This window comes from Elephantulus edwardii, unplaced genomic scaffold (genome assembly GCF_000299155.1).
Source record: "Elephantulus edwardii isolate Elephantulus edwardi_28Jun2011 unplaced genomic scaffold, EleEdw1.0 scaffold00039, whole genome shotgun sequence".
In the NCBI taxonomy this organism is placed as follows: Eukaryota; Metazoa; Chordata; class Mammalia; order Macroscelidea; family Macroscelididae; genus Elephantulus; species Elephantulus edwardii.
The window spans coordinates 18,813,127-18,833,917 of NW_006399789.1; the positions used below are offsets into that span (position 1 = coordinate 18,813,127).

General features: G+C 37.3%; 1 protein-coding gene across 1 annotated transcript in view; it reads right to left on the reverse strand.

Annotated features, from left to right (window-relative positions):
* Positions 1-20,791, reverse strand: part of LAMA2 (laminin, alpha 2) — a 746,602-nt gene that overhangs the window by 351,908 nt on the left and 373,903 nt on the right. Inside the window, exons 18-19 of the mRNA XM_006885032.1 lie at positions 15,024-15,110; positions 9,791-10,002 (exon numbers count right to left, since the gene is read on the reverse strand). Of these exons, the coding sequence (XP_006885094.1) occupies positions 9,791-10,002; positions 15,024-15,110 (299 nt within the window). The remainder of the gene's footprint in view (positions 1-9,790; positions 10,003-15,023; positions 15,111-20,791) is intronic.

Below are 20,791 nucleotides of genomic sequence, written 5' to 3' on the forward strand. Positions count from 1 at the left end.
GGCTTACTTTGTACTCTGAAAGTGCACTTTTTGTGGTACATATAATTACATAGATGCTAAAATAAAATTATGAGCAGATGATGACATAGGGATTTAGGCTATTTATAGATGGTTTTGGATAATTCTGTAAAATATCTGAATATTTTGACTTGAGTAAACTTTATAAAGAACTGTTCCATCAGGTTATCCCATTATTCTGTTCATCTGAATCAAAGTTTTACTTTATTTTTCTCCTATTATGCAAACTCCTTAGATTTTCTTCCACCATAATTTAAATTCTAACACAGGTAATTTGGTGCTACAGTTTATTGAATATATTCTACCTTAGATTATTTGTTCAGCATACAGATTGAATAGCTATGATAAAAAACATGCAAGACTGACTGACACTTTTTCTGATTTTAACTTATACAGAATCCTCTTTTCCAATGACGGTTTCTTGGTTCATGTAAACAATCTGACAAATAATCTAAGAAGGGTTATATGAAGACTGTAGTGTCAGGATTGTATAAACACCCATTAACAACTGGCATTATGCAAATGACACAATCTTGTTTGCAGAAAGTAAAGAAGACTTGAAGTACTTACTTTAGTAGATCTAAGACTACAGATTCCAGTATAGACTGCCTCTCAACATCAAGAAAACAAAATTCCTCACCACTGGACCAATAAGTTACATAAAAATAGATAGAGAAAAGATTGAAGCTATGAAAGATTACATATTCCTTGGGACTACTTGCAATAGTATTGAATGCAGAGGAGTATGGACTACCAAGAGAACTATCAAGAACAGATAAGTCTAAGAAAGGGTGAAAGCAAACTGCTCCATTGCAGCAAGGATTTTGAGGCTCTATGTCATATACTTTGGGCATGTTGCCAGGAGTGACTAGTTCTTAGGGAAAAAGGATGTCATGCATGGAAGGGTGGAGGGACAGTGCAGAAGAGGAAGACCCTGGATGATATTATTGACACAGTAATTGGGGTAATAAGGGTAGGTGTGTCAGAGACAGTGAGATTGGCTCAGGATAGAGCAGTGTTCAGAGCTATTGGGCATATGTGTTATCTTTGACTCAATAGCATATAACAATAGCATCCAATAACCATGGAAGCAGCAATCAAGAAATAAAAAAAAGCAAATCAAAAAACAAAACCCAAACATTTTACACTTGGAAAATATAAAGTCAAGGACCTCATTTTAAATATTAAAAATATAAGTTTAAAGATTAAGATGTACCTAATACTCAACCTGATAGATTTTCCAGTGACTGTAGCAATGGGCTCAAGTGTGTTAAAGATTGTGATAATGACACAGGTTAGAACAGGGTTCAGATCTGATCATAGGGTTGCTATTAGTCATAGTAAAGTTGATAGCATCTAACAATAACAATATAAATAATCATCTTTTCAATTAATATGCATGTAAAAATTGAGCAATGAATAAGAAGACCAAAGGAGAATTCTGAATGGTGGTGCTGGAAAAGAGTACCAAACATTTCAGGACTGCCTGAAAAACAAACTAATCTTGGAAGAAGAGTTCTCCTTAGTGAACAAGGATGGGGAAGTTTCATCTCATACTTTGGACTTCTTGTTATCAGAACTTGATAGTTCCTGGCAAAAGTTATCATGTTTGAAAAGGTGGAAAGTCAAAAGAGAACAAGCCCCTTGAGGAGATGGACTAACAGGTGACTGCAGCAATGCACTGGAACATTCTCTGTAGGAGAAGGTCAGCCTCAAGCAAGACCGGGCATGTTTCTTATTGGTTGTACACAGGGTCGCTATGAATTAGAAGTAACACAGTGATACTTAGCAACAACAACTATTACTTGAATCAGTGCAGTGACCACTAAGCAAGATGCTTTAGTACTAAGATATTCACCTCAGGTAAAAACTTCAGGGTGCTTAGTCTACAGCTTGTGGATGGAGAAAAAACAAATAAATATTTCATCCAGAATCTAGTTACACACACATTTGTAAGTTTTCTGTGCATATTATACACATCTTTAAATAATTTGTATTTGGATTTCACTTTATCTTAATAGAGTGGGGAATAGAGCACTATATATATATATATAATTTTTGTGCTTTGAAGGAAATAGTAAAAAAACAAGGCCCCCGGAATTCATAGCATACCAATTGACATATTTCAGCTAACAGATGCTGCCGTGGATGTGCTCGCCAAGTTGTGCCAAGAAATCTGGAGAACAACCACTTGGCCAACTGACAGGAAGAGGTCTATATTTGTTCCCATCCCAAAGAAGGGCGACCCAACTGAGTGTGGAAACTACAGAACAATATCATTGATTTCACATGCAAGCAAGATTCTACTGAATATTATCCAAGAACGACTGGAACAGTACATCAGCAGAGAACTGCCAGAAGTCCAGGATGGGTTTAGAAGGGGTCGTGGTACTAGGGATATTGTAGCTGATGTTAGATCGATCTTAGCTGAAAGCAGAGAATACCAGAAGAATGTCTATCTGTGTTTCATTGATTATGCAAAGGCATTTGACTGTGTGGATCACAACAAACTGTGGCTGACTCTGAGAAGAATGGGAATCCCAGAACATTTAATCATGCTAATGCAAAACGTATGCTTGGACCAAGAGGCAGTTGTCAGAACAGAGTAGGGCAACACTGCATGGTTCAAAATTCGGAAGGGTGTACGCCAGGGATGTGTCCTATCTCCATACCTTTTCAACCTGTATGCAGAGCAGATTATCTGAGAGGCTGGGCTCTATGAGGAGAAGTGTGGCATTAGGATTGGTGGAAGATCTATCAACAATCTGCATTATGCAGATGACACAACCCTGCTCACTGAAACTGAGGAGGGCCTCATGCACTTACTGCAGAGGGTCAAGGACTGAGGCTCAATGTCAAGAAGACAAAGATTCTCACCACTGGACCAATTAGTAGCATCAGGATGGATGGCGAAGAGATTGAGATTGTTCACAGCTTCAGTTTGCTCGGCTCCACAGTCAACACTCTTGGCACCAGTAGCCAGGAAATAAAAAAAAAAAAAAACATATTGCGATGGGAAAGGCTGCTGTTAGGGACCTCTCTAAAGTACTCAAGAGCAACGGTGTCTCTCTGGAGACTAAGGTGCGCCTGATACAGGCCATGGTTTTTGCAATCACTTGTAATGAATCAAAGAGTTGGACAATGACTAGGGAGGATAGAAGGAGAATTGACGCCTTTGAGCTGTGGTGCTGGAGAAGAGTATTGAATGTACCATGGACTGCTAAGAAAACAAACAGATTCATCGTAGAGAGGGTTAGACCAGGATGCTCTTTGGAGGCAAGGATTCTGGGGCTTCGTCTGACATACTTTGGACATGTTGTACGGAGAGACAGATCTTTAGAGAGGAACATCATTCTGGGTAAAATGGAGGGACAGAGCAGGAGGGGAAGACCCTCTATGAGGTGGATTGATTCAGTGACTGGGGTAATCGGAATGGGTGTGTCAGAGGCAATGAGATTGGCACAGGGTAGAGCATGGTTTAGGCCTGTTGTACATAGGGTCGCTATGAGTAGCAAATGACTTGACGGCACATAACAACAACAACAACAACAACATATATAAAGTGACATTCATTATCAATATATGTAGTACTGTGGCAAAAATAATATAGAATTACTTTAAATGGCATTTTAAGTTTAAAATATGGCACAAACAACATATAGAAATTCATTCAACAAAATATATGTCTTTGTAATGGTATATATATTACAATGAGCCCATCTAAAGGCCACATCATGGGAGAAGGATAAACAATCTCTTCTCATGGAATTAAATACCTCTGAAAACCCACCAGAAGGTAAACTATGGATGAGTACAGACTATAAGGTACACAACAACAACAACAAAGGCAACAAAAAATTGTTTTTTCCATGGATTTTCTTTTATGAGGGCTTACCATTTGTGCAGAGAAGAATTATTATAAATATTAAAAATTACAAAAATAAAAAATGGCTCTTACCATTTCAAATTGTATTTAGACATGATAAAATTAATAATTATATAACTATATTTTAATAATTATATATTTAACATTCTTCCAAGTGTCCATAACACAGATCACCAGTTCACCGTAATAAATATGTAGAACTATCTTTCATGTTAATGGAAGTACATATTACTGTCAAATCAGTACTGAGTTATTGCTGACCCTCTGTTGGTTTTCTGATGTGTAAACTGCAAGAGATGTTATTCGTTTTCTTGTGGGGCCTCTGATCGATTTGAAATATCAGAGACACTTGCCTTTTAGGTTAGCAGCCCCACTTCTTAGGGATTAGACCATTAGAGCGACTTATTTTAAACTCACAAAAGAAGTCATGTTATTATTAGCATAGTACTAGTGTGGCAGAAATGATGAGGCTGTCACAGGATAGTGCAAGTTTCAATTATAATGTTCATTGCGTGTCTATAAGTCTCAATTTCAAAGCACCTAAAAAAACAACAATATTAGCCCTGGTGGCATGGTAGATATGGAGTTCTACTGCCAAGTCAAAGGCATTCAAATCCACCATCTGCTTTACGGGAGAAAGATGGACAGTATCTTCTGCTGTGATGAATAGCCTCTGAAAACCTGCTGGGGATCAACTATGAGTCAGTTCCAAATAGACAGCACACAACAACAAGGAGTCTTGATGTTTGACTCTTGGCTATTACAAGTACTACTTCCAATATAGCGAGCTGTCATGGAAAATTATCCAGAGGGAAGCCGATGGACATTCCTGATGTGCTTTTGTTTGTTCTTAGGTGCATTCAGTTGGTTCCTCCTCAGAGACTCCGTTTACAGCAGAAGGAAACACTGCCTGGTCCTGCATCAGCCACAATCATTGCTATGCCTTTTTTCAAAATAATGTCTTTTATTAAGAATAATGTTCTTCTCCAGGAAATAGTTGCTCCTGATAACACAACCCAAAGTATAAAAGAAAGTGTTACCATCTTCAGTTCTAAGGAGAATTCTGTTTATACCTCTTCCAAGAAAGTTGTCATTCATTGTTCTGTTAGTCTCTTATATATTTGAAATTGTTGTACAACATTGTAAGTCAAAAACTTCAGTTCTTTTTTTATCCTTCACTGTCAAATTTTAGCATGCTTATGAGAAAATTCCATGGGAGAAGGATGGGCAATCTCCTCCCATGTGATTAACTGCCTCTGAAAACTCACTGGAGGGCCAGATGTGGGTTGGTTCTGACGCAGTGGTATACAACAACAACAATGACAAGATCAACATAGGAAAATTAAAAATATCTAATCTAGTTAAATGTATTTTAGAAATCAAAGGGATACATAAATTTTTTAAAAGCATCAGATGTCTTTTGCAGTAGATTTGTTCAATGTAACATAATATTTGATTTCTTGACTGTTATTTCCATAAACAATGATTGTGGATCAAAGTAAAATAAAACTTCAATCTTTTCTCTATTTATCATAGTGTTGCTTATTTGTTCAATTAGGAAAATTTTTCTTTATGTAGAGGTGGGGTGTAAGCTGAAGAATGTAGTCTTTAATCTTCATCAGTAAATCCTTCAAGTCTTCAGATTAAGCAGACAGGATTATGTCATATGCCTAACACAGGTTCCTAAAGAGTCTTTCCTCAATCCTTTTCACATAACCTGATTTGTTGGATTATTTTTTCAGCATACAGATTGAACAAATCGGTAAAGGATACAACCTTGATACACACATATTCTGATTTTAAACCTTATAATGTTTTTTTGTTGTTGTTCAAACAGATGTTATTTGGTCTATGTACAAGTCACAACTAGGTGTTTTGAAATTCTACTTCTTTGTGATTTCGTACACAATTTGTCATGATCCACTCAATTTAATCTTTGACTAGTCAATAAAATTGATGTAAACATACAGTTGTTGTTAGGTGGCATTGAGTCAAGTGCAACTTATAGCTACAGTATGAACAACAAATCTGAATCCTAGCCTATACTGTATCATCCTCACAATCTATGACATACTTGAACTCCTAGATGTAGTCATTGCCAACCTACTTGGTTGGCAGTCTTCTTCTCTTTAACTGTTTCTCCACCTTCCCAAGTATGATGTCCTTCTCCAAGGAATAGTTTCTCCTAGCAGTATGTACAAACTATGTAATACTAAACTTTGCCATCTTTGCTTCCAGAGATCACTCTAGTTTCACGTTCTCCAAGATATATCTGTTTGATATTGTGCCAGTCCATGGGATGTTTATTATTATTTTCTAATACCACAGTTCAAAGGCATCAATTCTTCTTCATTTAGTCTTATTCATTGCCCAGATCTCAGATGCATAACAAGTGACTGAAAAGATCATAGCCTAAATCAGGAGTACCTTAGTCCTCACAATAACATCATTGCTTCTCAAAAATTTGGAGAGGTCCCTGATTGCATACTTCCCCAGTGCAATACATCTTTTGAGCTCCTGATTGCTGGTTCCAAGCATACCAATTGCAAATGCAAGTAAGATGAAGTTGTTGAAAATGTCAATCTTTTCTCCATCTATAGTGATGTTGCCTATAGGTCCAGTGATAAGAATTTTAGTTTCTTTGATGTTGAGAGACAATCCATCTTGAAGGCCATAGTCTTTGATCTTCTTCATCAAGTGCTTCAGGTTATTCTCACTTTTCAGCAACAAAGATTCTGTTATTAGCATACAGAAAGTGACTGATGAGTCTTCATCTAATCCTGATGCCACATTCTTCTTCATGGAGTCCAGCTTCTTGAATGTTTGCTCAGCACACAGATTAAATAGGTATAGAGAAGGGATACAACCTTTTCCTTTTGTTTTAAATCATATAGTATTCTTTCGCTCTGTTCACACAATATCCTCTTGGTCTAGGAATATGTTTCACATAGCACAATTAAGTGTTCTTGGACTCCAATTCATCTCAGTGTTACCCATAACTTGTTAAGATCCAGCATACAAGTAAACATCAGCTATTAGCTTTCAGCCTAGATCTATCTGATATTAGCAGTAATATCAGTGTTATAACATCTTCTGAATCCAGCTTGAGCTTCTGAAATTTTCTGGAATATTACAACTGTGTTTTTAAAATGATCTTCTGCAATTTTTTACTTGTATCTAGGATTAATGGTATTGTGAAATAATTTTATCATGTTATTCCATTAACTTTAGTTATTATATGTTCATAAGCAAATTTTAGCCTCTTTTACACCTCCAAAGTCTTTTCTTTATACCTTGTCTTTTTAAGAACTTTTATGGGCTTCCTGTAGGATGTCCTTTATATCAATCCACAATTTTTCTTATCTTCAATTATTATTATTAGATCTACAGCCTTCAATATGGATTGAAGCTCAACATCAAGAAAACACCAGTGGGCCAATTGACAGCATCAGGAGAGATGGTAAATAGACTGAAATTACTAGCAACTTTAGTTTGCTTGGCTCCACAATCAACACTCTTGGTATCAGCAGCCAGGAAATTAAAAGACATATAGTGATGGGAGAGTATGCTGTCAGAGACCTCTCTAAAGTATTGAATATGTCAGTATATGTCAGTATTGAGACTAAAGTGTGCCTGATTCAGGCTGTACTCTTTGCAATTACTTGCTATGCATCAGAAATCAGGACAATGACTAGGGAGGAAAGAAGGAGAATAGATGCCTTTGAGTTGTATTCTGGAGAAGAGTATTAGATATACCATGCACTGCTAAGAAAACAAACAGGTTCATATTAGATAGGGTGAGACCAGGCTGCTCCTTGGAGGCAAGGGTTCTGAAGCTTCATCTGACATACTTTGAATATGTTGCAAGGTGGCACCAGTCTTCGGAGAGGAATGTCATGCTTGGAAAGGTCGAAGGACAATGCAAGAGAGGAAGACCTTAAATGAAATGGATTGAATCATTGACTGGGATACTGGGGGGTATGTGTGTCAGAGACAATAATATTGGTACAGGATAGAGCAAGGTTTAGGGCTATTGTATACAGGGTCGCTATGAGTCGCAAGTGACTAGATGGCATATAATAACAACAGCATGATATGTATCCTTTAACCTGTACAGATAATGACTGGTTGGTTTGTTTTTCATAAATGAGAAACTGCATCTCAGTGAAGGCAAACATCTTGCAGAGTGTTACATATAGGAAGTGCATATCTTGAATCATCTATTATAGTTGAAAGAATGTATTAAGCTCGCTATGATTTTAAATGACAATTGTGCAAGGCTCAGATCTTTTGTTCACAGGGTCACTATGCATTGTAGTCAATTTGTTGGTACTTAACAAAATAACTGTGTTCCAAAGTACATTTGAACCTGGTTAAAAATGTGCTTTTGAAAATATGTCGATTTACAGATGATATTAATAAAACATAAAACTCACTGTCATCGGGTTGGTTCCAACTCAGCAACACATCATCAAGTTTGCGAGGTTATAATTCTTAACGGGAGGAAATTGTCTGTCTACCTCCCAAGAAGCAGCTAGTAGATTCAAACTGCCAAGGTCACAGCCTCTTGGTCACCAGCTCAGTACTACACAGTCTCTGGAACCAGGAATTACTCCAAAGGGACACCACGGCTGTACATAGAGCTTGAGTGTTTTGGTTTTGATTCAACAATACTAATTTTTAAGTGTCAAAAACTCTTCCTCCTATCTTCTGAGGAGAAGGATATAGTTCTTACTGAAATGAGGTGCCTTGTAAGATCTTAGTTGCTTACAACAGAGACTTTATAGAGACTATTTTTTAACAGTTTCTAGAGGTCTGCAGGTATGGGAAACAAGTGATGCTCCAGAAAGTCATTTTTACATAATGCTTTTAGCAGAAACAAAATGTTGGGTGGTCTCATTAAAACTCTGGCTACAAATAACGGAAGCAGATAATCTGTTAATGGTAGCACACAGCACTCACACGCGGATGTAAACTCACCTTCTGTCAGACTTCCTACAAGATCTGTATGTATTATACACCACAACCACTTAACAGATTGGCTTAACTCATTGTTCTTGAGACAGTACTCACAGCTGACCCTCTAGCAGTTTTCTTAGATTATAGATCGCACAGGAGGAGATTGTCCATTTTTCTCCTTCATTGTCACTGATGGGTTTGAACCATCAGGAAAGCATGACCTTTGGGTTAGCAGCACAACTCCCACTGGACTACACTGCTTAGGATTTGTAAATTCTGTGCAGTGTTGACAAAGATAAGTCAAAGAATGAAGATACTTGGGCAGAACATAGTGATAGTGCTGCAGCTCAATGACTGCTAACTTTATGAAAAGAAAACCCCAAAATAGTATCCTATGACTACTCCTATGGTGATGATTAATCATTCAGCAATTATAAATGTCAGCCTGTAAAACTATTGACAGAATGTTTACACCTGTTATTAAATAGAAGAATGCAAAGAGCACATATGAAAGCATAACTTATTATCACCTACTGACAGGTACTAATGAAATAATGTGGGAAAATAAATTTATTTCAAAGAAGTATTTAGAGCTGAGATAAACAAAAATGGAAAAACAGGGCCTATCTAATAAATTCTTCTCTACTATGGGCAAAAGCTCATCTTAAATTTTGCACTCTAATATGCATTATTTGAAAAGCTCTTTACAATACAGTCATTTTCAAAACATTTTACTTTATTAGATATTCCAACAAAATGCTTTAGAATATGCAGGCTTGGTATACGTGCAACACATCTATTTTAAATGTATTCCATGTAATATTCTACTCTTCAGGGTCTCCCCCCATCTCAAACCCAATAACTCATCATCTACTTTGAGGTAAAATGCATCAATTCTGTCAGAGGCATCAATAGTTCAGGACTTACGCTGACAGTTCTTTGCATCAACTGCATCTCCAAAATATCCATCAGCACAGAGCTCACAATTCCGGCCTGTTGTACCGGGCTTACATATCAGACAGGAGCCAGACAAGCTGTCACAGCTGCCAGGGATGGAGAAGTCAAGGTTGTCATTGCATTGGCACGGCTGACATGATCCTCCAGGTACAGAAGGTTGTCCAAAATAGCCTTCCGCGCACCTAAGGTGAAAAATTCCACCGCTGAGTATTTGAGGGGAAGTAAGAAATCCAAACGGGGGCAATGTTTACAGAGTTTTCACATTACCCATCTCCCAAGACGATAGCTTTTCTTTTAAGGGCTCATTTTCTCACATGCAAGAGGATTTTTTTTTTCTTAAACGATTCCTCTTGTGTCTGCAGTGTAAATACAAGATGAAATTCTCCCAGCCTCACTAGTAATTAGATTTCAGCTGGGGAAAAAAATAAAGTCTTGTCACTGGCACTTAATGTTGATCAAAACATAGTAAGAAATCTGCTCCTGGCCCTGAGAGGAATCCAAGTCCAGGCTGGAAAGCCTTTGTAGTACATCACATCATATGTATCTATCCTACTTCGTTGTTTTCTGAACAAATAGATAAGGTTCACATATTTTTTGTTGTTGCAGAAAGAGCTTGTTCTGAGGAAGCAGGCTCAAAAAGAAATTCAGGATTGAGAATTCAAAATTCATTGCATTAAGAAAAAAATCCAAGGCAAAAGATTCACATTGTCATTTGGATCCTTGCCAAAACAGTATCTCTGGGTATCTATGTATTTCAAGCTGGTTTTTACTCATTTCTATATTCATTGTGGGGCAAATTTTCATTAAAGGGTCTTTAGTAATGAGAACTCAGAGAAGACATACCTGTATATCATGGTAGCATGTCAAAAGGTGAAGTTTAAATGTACATTTGTGCTCACAATCAATAGTAGCAAATTCTTGGTGGGTATTTATTCCTCCCTTAATCACCACATCGTACTTTGAAATATAAAAAAGTCCATTTGGTTTTTTTTTTAAAGTATACCAGAAAAGATTTTTAATGCTATATAATATTTTTCCTTGATTTAATATTTTGTTTCAAAATTACACTCAAACTGACAAAAGTACCTATGAACTGTACAGGCCCTGTTTTTATGTGCTGTCACTTGTACAGGACCTTCCTATTTATATTCTGGTCTCTCTTTTCTTTGAGTAACATTTGCTTTTGCTTTGTATTAGATCACATTCACCAGCAAAGAAGCAAACCAGGGCATTCAAAGTCTTATGGCTAGGATAACTGGGATTTCTGTTATCTTTCCACTATACAAAATCTTTTGCTGCAGGAGTCAAATTTGAAATGACATTAAAACAAGGAGGAGAATACAATTTACTCAAATAGTTAAATGCTTTTATTCTCATGCAATCATATATATTGAAGTCACTGTTTTGAGCATGGTTCCTAACATTTAAAACAGAAATGGTTTTAACAGTGCATTATTTTGGAGAAAATTTAATAACATGAAAAATATGTGTCAGTGTTAACAGATTAGATGAATATACAAAGTTTTCTAGAAAAAACATTTATGTACTATAATAATATCCTAAAAGTAAATACCATAGATTTACTCTGTCATGGTAGTTTTTAAATGAGAAGATTACTGGTTTTAATTTCATTCACAAAACTTCTCACATGCTTATGTTGGCCTGTTTTATAATTATTACTTGGAAGTATAGTGCCACTCAGAAAAATTAATTATTAAATCCTTTCATGAAATATGACTAACATTTTCAATGCAAAGTAGTCTCCCACAATAATTTCAGAAGTCATTTTCAACAAAGATAATATGAAATTTCTTTAGCATTTTATCCTCATTCTTCTTTTCTTAATATTCAGGACTTAAGAGCACATGAATGAATATTTGTATCTCACTTTGTTTACAACTAGGAGAGACTTTTTACCTCTTGAATAAGGACATAAAATTACCATTTTTCATAGCCAACAAAAACTTCATTATTTTCAGCTCACTTTCTTCAAAATTACTTACTATCCTCAGGAGAGATGACATTTATAACAAGGTCTGAGAATTTTTCTTAACATGTTGTTGTTTATAGGTGCCGTCAAATAGATTATGACTCATTGTGACCCTAAGAAAAAAGATCTGAAGCCTATTCTATTCTGTTCCATCTTCACACTTCCTGATACACAAGAGCCCATTGCAGCAGTCAAGGTGTCAATTCACCTGGTTGAGGGTCTTCCTCTCCTTTTCCAGCTCTTCACTCTTCCTAGAATTATGCCCTTGTCCAAGGAATAGACCTTCCTAGCATATGCCCAAAGTATGTGAGGTGAAGCCTCATCATTCTTTCTTCCAAAGAGACTCAAGCATACATAAAAATTAATACAGTCCAAAATTCTTCTGCATTAAAAAAGAGAAAAAAAAACCCTCTCCAACCCATTATAGTTCATGGAAGGAATAAATAATTATTAATATTAAATTAATATTTAATTATAATTAAATAGGCTACCTAGAGATACCTTTAATTATGCTGTAGGACACAAAACTACTGAATATTCATGAAAACTTTGTTCAAAGCAAGACAATTTTCACTATACACTCAGGTTGTATTCCTGGTATAGATGTATGCATGCATTTATAAATAAAAAAAATAATATTCTTAGGAAGTTCTCTTAAGATTTCTTTTGAAATGATTCTAGGACCAGTGAAGTGAATATGTAATTAAAAAAAAATAGGGCTTTGTGATATGATCAGTGAAAGCTTATACATCAAAGTCTTTTCAAAATTTCATATTTTTTATTCTACCAAGAACTAGTTGCCAGTTTGAATGATCAAGTCCTCTCATAATCATGACATAGGACCAGGCAGTGTTTCACACCCAAGATTCATAAAGGTTCTTTATTAATTGGAAACCAGCTTCTAGCACTTAACAACAACAAATACATAGTTTACTGGATTCCTTGCTAACTATGGATCTTGAGAAAGCAAAGCCAAGATCCTATTCCATGCTTAGTAGCTATTTTTCAAGTCAAATTGTAACAGTTAAGAAATTGTAAAATAGAAAACAAAAAAAGAAATTGTCATCTGAAATTTATAAATGGCACACAACCTGATCACACAAATTACTTAAAGTTTCATTTTGATGATAAGATTCTCAACATAATCACTATCTCATTCTTACCTTGTACAGCCTTCCTCCATACTTCTTCAACATATAGATCTCAGAGATGTTTCTCTAATTATTTTAGATCCATAGTGGACTTTTTAGTTCATATAAACACAGAAACGATCAATCTTGAATAATCCTAGAAAATTCTAATCCTAATATATAGTATTACATTTTCTACATAAAAATGAAAATCAACTGAAGTTAATTGTAAGACATAGTGATCCTTCATTGTCAAGATTCCAAAGTTATAAATCTTGACAGTACAAGCTATCTTGTCTTCCTCTCATTGACTAACTGGTTGATTCAAACCCATGATCCTTCAGTCAGCAGAACAACATGTAATGCACTATGCCACTAGACCTCATTCTATATAATAATTGCTTGAGATAAATTTTTACAGAAAACCTTAACTAGGAGGCATTTGCTTCATACTCATGCTGCCATTGTTTAAAACCAGATTAAAGATATGGTGGACAGTAAAAAATGCTTCTGTCCGGTGAGTAGACAAAAAAAGACCATACAATGCTGCCCATCTGCCTTCACATTTTTAATATAGACTAAGATCCTCTCTAAAATCCACGCAAAGCCCTCTCACTCAGTTTACATTAAGCTGTTTGGGAACAAGAAGGTATGAGGCACCTGCTCATGGTTAAAGTCCAGCACTGTGATCAGTGCACAGTCATTGCTAATGAGATGACTGCCTAACAAAAAGTAGAATATTTGAGTGTTGATGTTCAGAAGCTAATGTACAGCATGTATAAGAATATTGGTAATAAGATGAAAACAGAAAATCAGTATAAACACATTAAAGATCACCCAGATAAACAGATTTAATGGTGTTGTGTGACAAAGCAGTTGTCAATTTTTACTTGCTAGAAAAAAGAGAAAAAAATAAAAATAACTTCCTATAGTGAGTTGGGTGATTAGGCATTTGAAGTGAATCTCTCTTGCCAATTATAAGTTCTCCCAATACAGTAAGTAATAAACACATCTTCCTCCTCACTCTGTCTCTTTACACAATTAAAGACCTCCAGTTTCTCCATGTGTTTCACTGCAAATAAATCCTACTTATTTCACTTGTCTTCTCCCATACTAATTTAGGGACTCTGCTACCCTCACAAGCAGTACTTGTTGCTGTTAGGAACTGTTACTGGCACTCGCTTTGCAGACGACTGGCTGCTAGCTAAATTCTCTCTGGGGGATTGGCTCCTGCTTCATTAACTTTTTGCAGCTTGGTTGAAACAGGGGTGGCATCTGCCAAGAACACAGGAATGGCTCGGCAGAAATAGCCCGCTGCAGGGTTAGCCTTGGAGATGATGGGTGAAAGCAGGTCACTTCCTGTACTCCCGCAGTGATGGAAGCACAGGGGACTATTTTCAGTGCTAAAGTGGAGCTTGTCATGTTTGGCAATGATATCCAGGGGAAGTTAATTCCATTTTCATACTGACACTGAATACAGAGAAAAATCTTTTCTTCAAAAACGGTTCAGGAAGAAAAAACCAAGTATACAAGTTACATCAACTAATATCCATGGTTGGTTCAACTAGAAAGCAATCTAGTAAGATTGGTGGGCATTACAGGCTTAGGATAAATTAGAAGGGAATATTAATCATGATAATAAATGAGATTTTGTTTCTATTTTCAAATATATTTATGGTAAATTATGGGCCACTTGCTGAACTATGAACTACACATTTAAACTACATTTTAAGGACAAAAAGCTAATTATGAAAAATAAATTATGCCAACGCAGACAGTAAGATAAATCTCAAAGTGCAAAGCTTTCCAGTTGAGCAACACTTCCAAGAAGCATTGTAGGTTAATGTTTAACCTATAAGATTAAAACATTAATCAAATATCCTTTGAGTGAATGGAGATTTCTAGAGAAGAAATAAACTAGGAGAAACCTAACGTGTTTGTTTGACAAGGGTGCTGAAAAACTCGCTTCCTCCTCACTGAATGAGCTAGCTTTGCTGGGGTAAATGAAGAAGATGAGACTGTCTCTGGTTTAATGACTCCCAAGGCAGAAATGATTTTGAAAGACAGTGGTGGGCACACTTACCTCTCACAGCGTGGTCCTGTGTAACCGGCAGAGCATTCATCACAGATCATTCCGAGACTCCGGTCTAGATGGCACACGGGGCTAAAGCTGAGTTGATATTGTGGCATGACAACAGAGACAAGGAAGAAACACGTACATAAAGTCATTAGCAGCATATTGTCATTTCTCTCTCACCAGCAAAGCTGTGACACCAGAGTGCAGGCTGGTCAGTCTCAACTCACAGAGGGAGATTAGGGCCTGGCCAATAGAGGGTGAAATGACACTGCTATTTCTGCAGACATGAATATAACCCAGTGGAGAGCTATCCCTGTGACATGCTATTAATTGACTCTTGACTGTTCTGGGTCTGTGATCATCAGGTCCAAGTATGAGTGCACAGCTGGTTTGTTGATTAGGTGGTGTTTTTGGTTTGGTTTTATTTTTACAGATTCTCTGGGCCTGGAAAGACACAGCTTCAGTATCCCTTTGTGAAGTCAAATCCCTCTGAACTTGAACCAGGTTAGAGCAATCCGTTATAGGTTCAGAACACTCACTATGTGGTTCTGGTTGTGGTTGATGAGTTCGAACCTTCTGACTTGAAGGACCACAACCATAGTTTGTGTGTGTGTGTAGTCAACTTAGTAGAGTAAATCCTTGGAAAAGCTTCCAAAAGAGATCAGCTGTACATATCCTGCCTAAACTTATAATGAATAAAACAAACTTGAAGAACTTCATACCTCTGGAATGTTACAAAGAATGTTGCCTGTCCCTTTGCTCATATTTTGAGGTTGTGTTTGAATTAAATGAATACACATCAAATCAGAAGCTATCTGATTAATTGTGCTACAGGTAACACTTCAGCATACTCAAGCCCACTCAGTCATACTGCTTATTTTGTGAGAGCCCGGTTTCCTACTTGAACCTTTCCACAGAGTGACACATTGTTACCTGATCATCTGCTCGCTTTCTGAAAGGTTATGGACAAGTCTGAATTCTGTGACACTGGCTGCTCCACCATTTTAAAGAAAATGCCCCCAATTAATCTTTCTCCCATTATGTTTTCCCTAAATAGATTTATTTTCTATTATACACGACAGGGCAATCTGGTAGATACTTGTGTGATAGCTAGATGAATTAAAGAGAAGACAACAAATTAAGCACTTTAAGTCCTGATCTCATTCTGTTCCTGACAATGGCTGACTCTAAACTACTTTGTGGATTTTGTACAGGTCCTATCACGTGCACTATGTTGTGAACTTTTAACCTAGCTTAATTCATTGCAGCCCCACCAAAAAAAAAAAGTATGGCTTCTTATTTTTTGATAGTACAAAGTGACTGAAGTGAAGGAAGTTCAATGTTTTAAACATTCAATTCATTTCTTTTGGGGAATCTCAATGAGACATGTGGGACAAAGAAAAAAGCATGTGTGGGTGTATCTTAAACTTACAAATATTTCATGGATAAATGACTCCACATTGAAAAGGACCCAGTGGCTGTCACTGGTGACAGAGCTAGGACATCTCTAACCTTGTTATTCAAGAAATAAATTCTATAAAAATTCTACAGAATTATCCTGGCAGTGCTTCTTAGAAACAGGAAGCTTGAAACTGTTTCATATACTTTGGGACATATTATCAGGAGGGACCAATCCCCAGAGAAAGGCATTATTTTGGGATAGTTGAGAATCAGTGAAACAGATGACTATCACTCAATAACATAGAGACTGCAGAAATAGGTTTTACACACACAAGCACCTATTAAAATGGTGCAGGACCAAACAAGATGCTATTGTACATATAGTTGTTATGTGAAGAAATTGACTCAATAATACCTACAAATGATAACAGCAGAAGGTAGCAGAAAAGAGGTTCTTGTTGTTTCTGTGTATTGTTGAGGCAAATCAAAATCACAACCACCATAAAGGGTAGAGCAGATCTTCCCCTTAGTAATGCCAAGGCTGTAAATATTTAAGGAAGCAGTGGGTAGCCTAGAGGTAAGACAGTGCCCTGCAATTCCAAAGGTGCGTGGTTTGAATCCACAAGATATTCTGCAGGAGAATGATGAAAAATCTCCTCCTATATGATTTCTGCTTCTTAAAACCCGATGAAAGATCAGTTATGGTTGGTTCTGACTCAACTGCCAAGAAGTGGCTTAAAGCTCCCACTTTTCAGTTAGCTGCTTATGATGACTTAACCAGTGCCACCCTAGGATTCTTTATTGAAGGGGAAAAGTAAGTACATGCACAAATCAGCAGATAGCAAAACTGTCCTCATCCTCATGCAGAAACATTTTTTAATAGGAAATATGAGTTTACCATCCCCTTTTTCTATAACAGAACATCTAGCTTCATGTTCTGGCCAAATCAGAGATAAATCATTGCAATTGCCAAACCAAATTTTAAAGACATATTTGAATACAATATCTCTCTCTTCCCCTCCTTCCCCTTCTCCCTTGATAGATAGATAAATACATAGATAGCTAGATAGCTACATAGATAGATACAGTGTACTGTTGAGTTGGAACCAACCCACAGCTGACCCTTCAGCAGATTTTTCAGAGGCATTTAATCACATGGGAGGAGATGACCTATCTTTCTCACGTGGAGCAGCTGGAGGCTTTAAACTGCTTGATTTTGGGGTTACAGTGAAGCTTCTTGCCACTAGGCCACCAGAGCTCCCATATATATTCATAAAGTGTATGTATTTGGGCTTCAATATTCTTTAAACAGCATAAATCAAAGATCACTTGTAGCTGAATTTTGAATTTGCCATTAAATACAGGGCAGATGATGACATAACAACAACAATAACAAAATTAGAATGAGAAGGACAGATGCACACTGAAACATGTCTTTAAAATTTGGTTTGGAAAATGCAATGACTTATCTCTGATTTGGTCCGAACATGAAGCTAGATGTTCTGTGATCAAAAAAGGGACTGGTAAACTCATAATGGAGTTCAAGTGATAGTAGGATAATGTTGTTTAACTATAGTTACAAGCTCCATACTGGCAGACTGAGAATTCTTCTTCTAGATCATCCATCTGACACCACAGAGGATACAACAGATTCAAGAACAGCAACCATTTCCACAGTCAGGGGAAAGGAAGACAAATCAACATTGAAAGAAAACAGTAAAGATATGTTTAAATAAACAAAACTAATTCCTTTTAATGAAAGGAGTATATATTTTTTGCAAGCAGTATATTTTATTATGCATACTGATCCCTTGTAATGTTAACCTAAAGTTGGCTTTTTCAGACATTATCTTAGCCACTTCTGGTCTTCAGCTATCTTAACTACAGGTACATGGTCTTAAAAACCATCAGCAGCTGTGGGACTAGGATAAGAGGAAAAGTACTTCCACACTAGGGGGAAAGACTTGATGGAGACTGGAGCAAGACTCTGGTGAGAGTGAGACCATGGCACAAGAGCCTGGTGATGGTGGAAGAGAAACTATAGCATTGCGGTAGAGGAACTGCAGAAAGGTGAAATCAGAGGAGCCCTGAGATAAAGGCCACAGTTTTTAAAGGTGTTGTTTTGCTTGCCAGATAATTGAGGAGAAGATGACTTAAAACTGCTGAAGTCTATGGGGGAGAGAATAGTCTAAAAGTATTATATTTTAGGGCATTATTTTTATCGTAGGAGTATGCAATGAGGGTTGTAGAGTGGATTATATTTGGGGCTAGAGGGTAGGGTTTGGGGAGGTGCGGGGGGGGGATTGTGTACCAATGAGGGAGTTTTTCTTTTGCTTTTCAAGGAGAGGAGCAAATGGGGGGGGGGGGGGAGGGGTTTGTGCGGGGAGAAGGGTGCAACAATGAATGAATGGAATCCCAAAATCTCTGTAGAATGTTCATTGAAATGAAAAATAAACAACTTAAATTTTAAAGAAAAACCAAAAAACAAAAAAAAAAAAACTGCTCTGAGTCAAAACTTGTGGGATTATTTGGATTTGTACTAAGGAACCAAATGGGACTTTTACTAATTAAGGAATTGTATTGTGCTATTAATCTGGCTTGGGACTGTGGGACTAAACCTGGACTTGTATTGTAAGACATTCATTGCCTTTCCCACCCCTCAACCTATTTCCCTATAAATCCCATTCTTGATACCACAATTCTAAGTCTGTAAGTCAACAACAAATCAACTATTATCTTTATTATCTTGCTGCTGGAATCTCTATAGAGGCTCCACGTGGCTGGGCTACAGGCTCTTTATCTGCTTTCTGCTCTGGGGCAGTGAAGGGCTATGTTAGTCTCACTCCCTCCGGCCATTTCAGAGAGATGTTCACAGCCCTGTGCCCCATGTCCCATTTTCAGCTCTTTAGGAATACACACACACACACACACACATTAATACATATACATGTATATATATGCATAAATATATATTCATATGATATTATGTCAACATATGCATGCTAGCATGCATATATTATTATATGCATACTGTTGTTATATGTCATCAAGTTGACCCTGACTCATAGCAACCCTATGAAAAACAGTTCTGAACTCTATTCTATTTTGAGCCAATCTCACTCCCCCTGACACACCTGCCCCCACTGCACAGTCACATCAGCAGTCCATCTCATTGAGGATCTGTCTCTCCTGCACTGATTCTCCACTTTTCCAGGCGTAATAATTATGTCCTTCCTTCTGGGAAACATGCCCAATGTGTGTGAGACACCTTCACAATCCTTGCCTCCAAGGAGTAACTCTATTTCACCTTCTCCAGGACAGACCTGCTTATTCTCTTAACAGTTTATGGTATGTTCAGTGTTCATCTCTAGCACCACAACTCAAAGACATTGATTCATCTTTTGCCATCCTTAGTCACTGTTCTGCTTTCAGATGCATAGCAAGTAATTGAGCAGACCATGGCTTGAATCAGGTGCACCTTAGTGTCTAGACTGCTACATTGCTCCTCAGTACTCTGGAGAGGTCTCTGACAGCAAACTTTCCAAAAGCAATTCATCTTTTGATTTCCTGATTGCTGGTTCCAAGAGTGTTGATTATGCATATGAGCAAGACAAAATTTTTAGTAACCTCAACTCTTCTCCGGCTATCATTATGGTACTTATATGCACACTAACAAGTGTGTGTGTGTGTGTGTGTGTGTGTGTATGTGTGTGTGTGTGTGTGTTTTGTTGAATCAAATTGGAAATAACTCATCACTAATCTTCGAATGGCTTCTCTGTATGTCCATCCTACTCCCATGGAATAACTGGTGGACTTGAATCAGATAACTCAGAGTTGACAATGCAACTTGTTACCACCAGGATTCCTTAGGTATAGCTGTTGCATTGTTGTGTGCCAATAAGTTGAAACGGACTCATAGTTAACCTTTAAGATGATAAATCGCACGGGAGCAGATTGTGAATCATTCTCCCATGGAATAGCTGGTGTGTATTTGAACCATGTGTCTTTGGGAGTGAAGCACGGATTCTTACCACTAGGCCACCAGAACTCATTTATAGCTGTTGTTGTTGTTGTTAAGTGCCGTCGAGTCGTTTGCAACTCATAGCGACCCTATGCACAACAGCCCTAAACCATGCTCTATCCTGTGCCAATCTCATTGCCTCTGACACACCCATCCCGATTACCCCAGTCACTGAATCAATCCACCTCATAGAGGGTCTTCCCCTCCTGCGCTGTCCCTCTACTCTACCCAGCATGATGTCCCTCTCTAAAGACCTGTCCCTCATTACAACATGTCCAAAGTATGTCATACGAAGCCCCAGAATCCTTGCCTTCAAGGAGCATCCTGGTTTAACCCTCTCTACGATGAATCC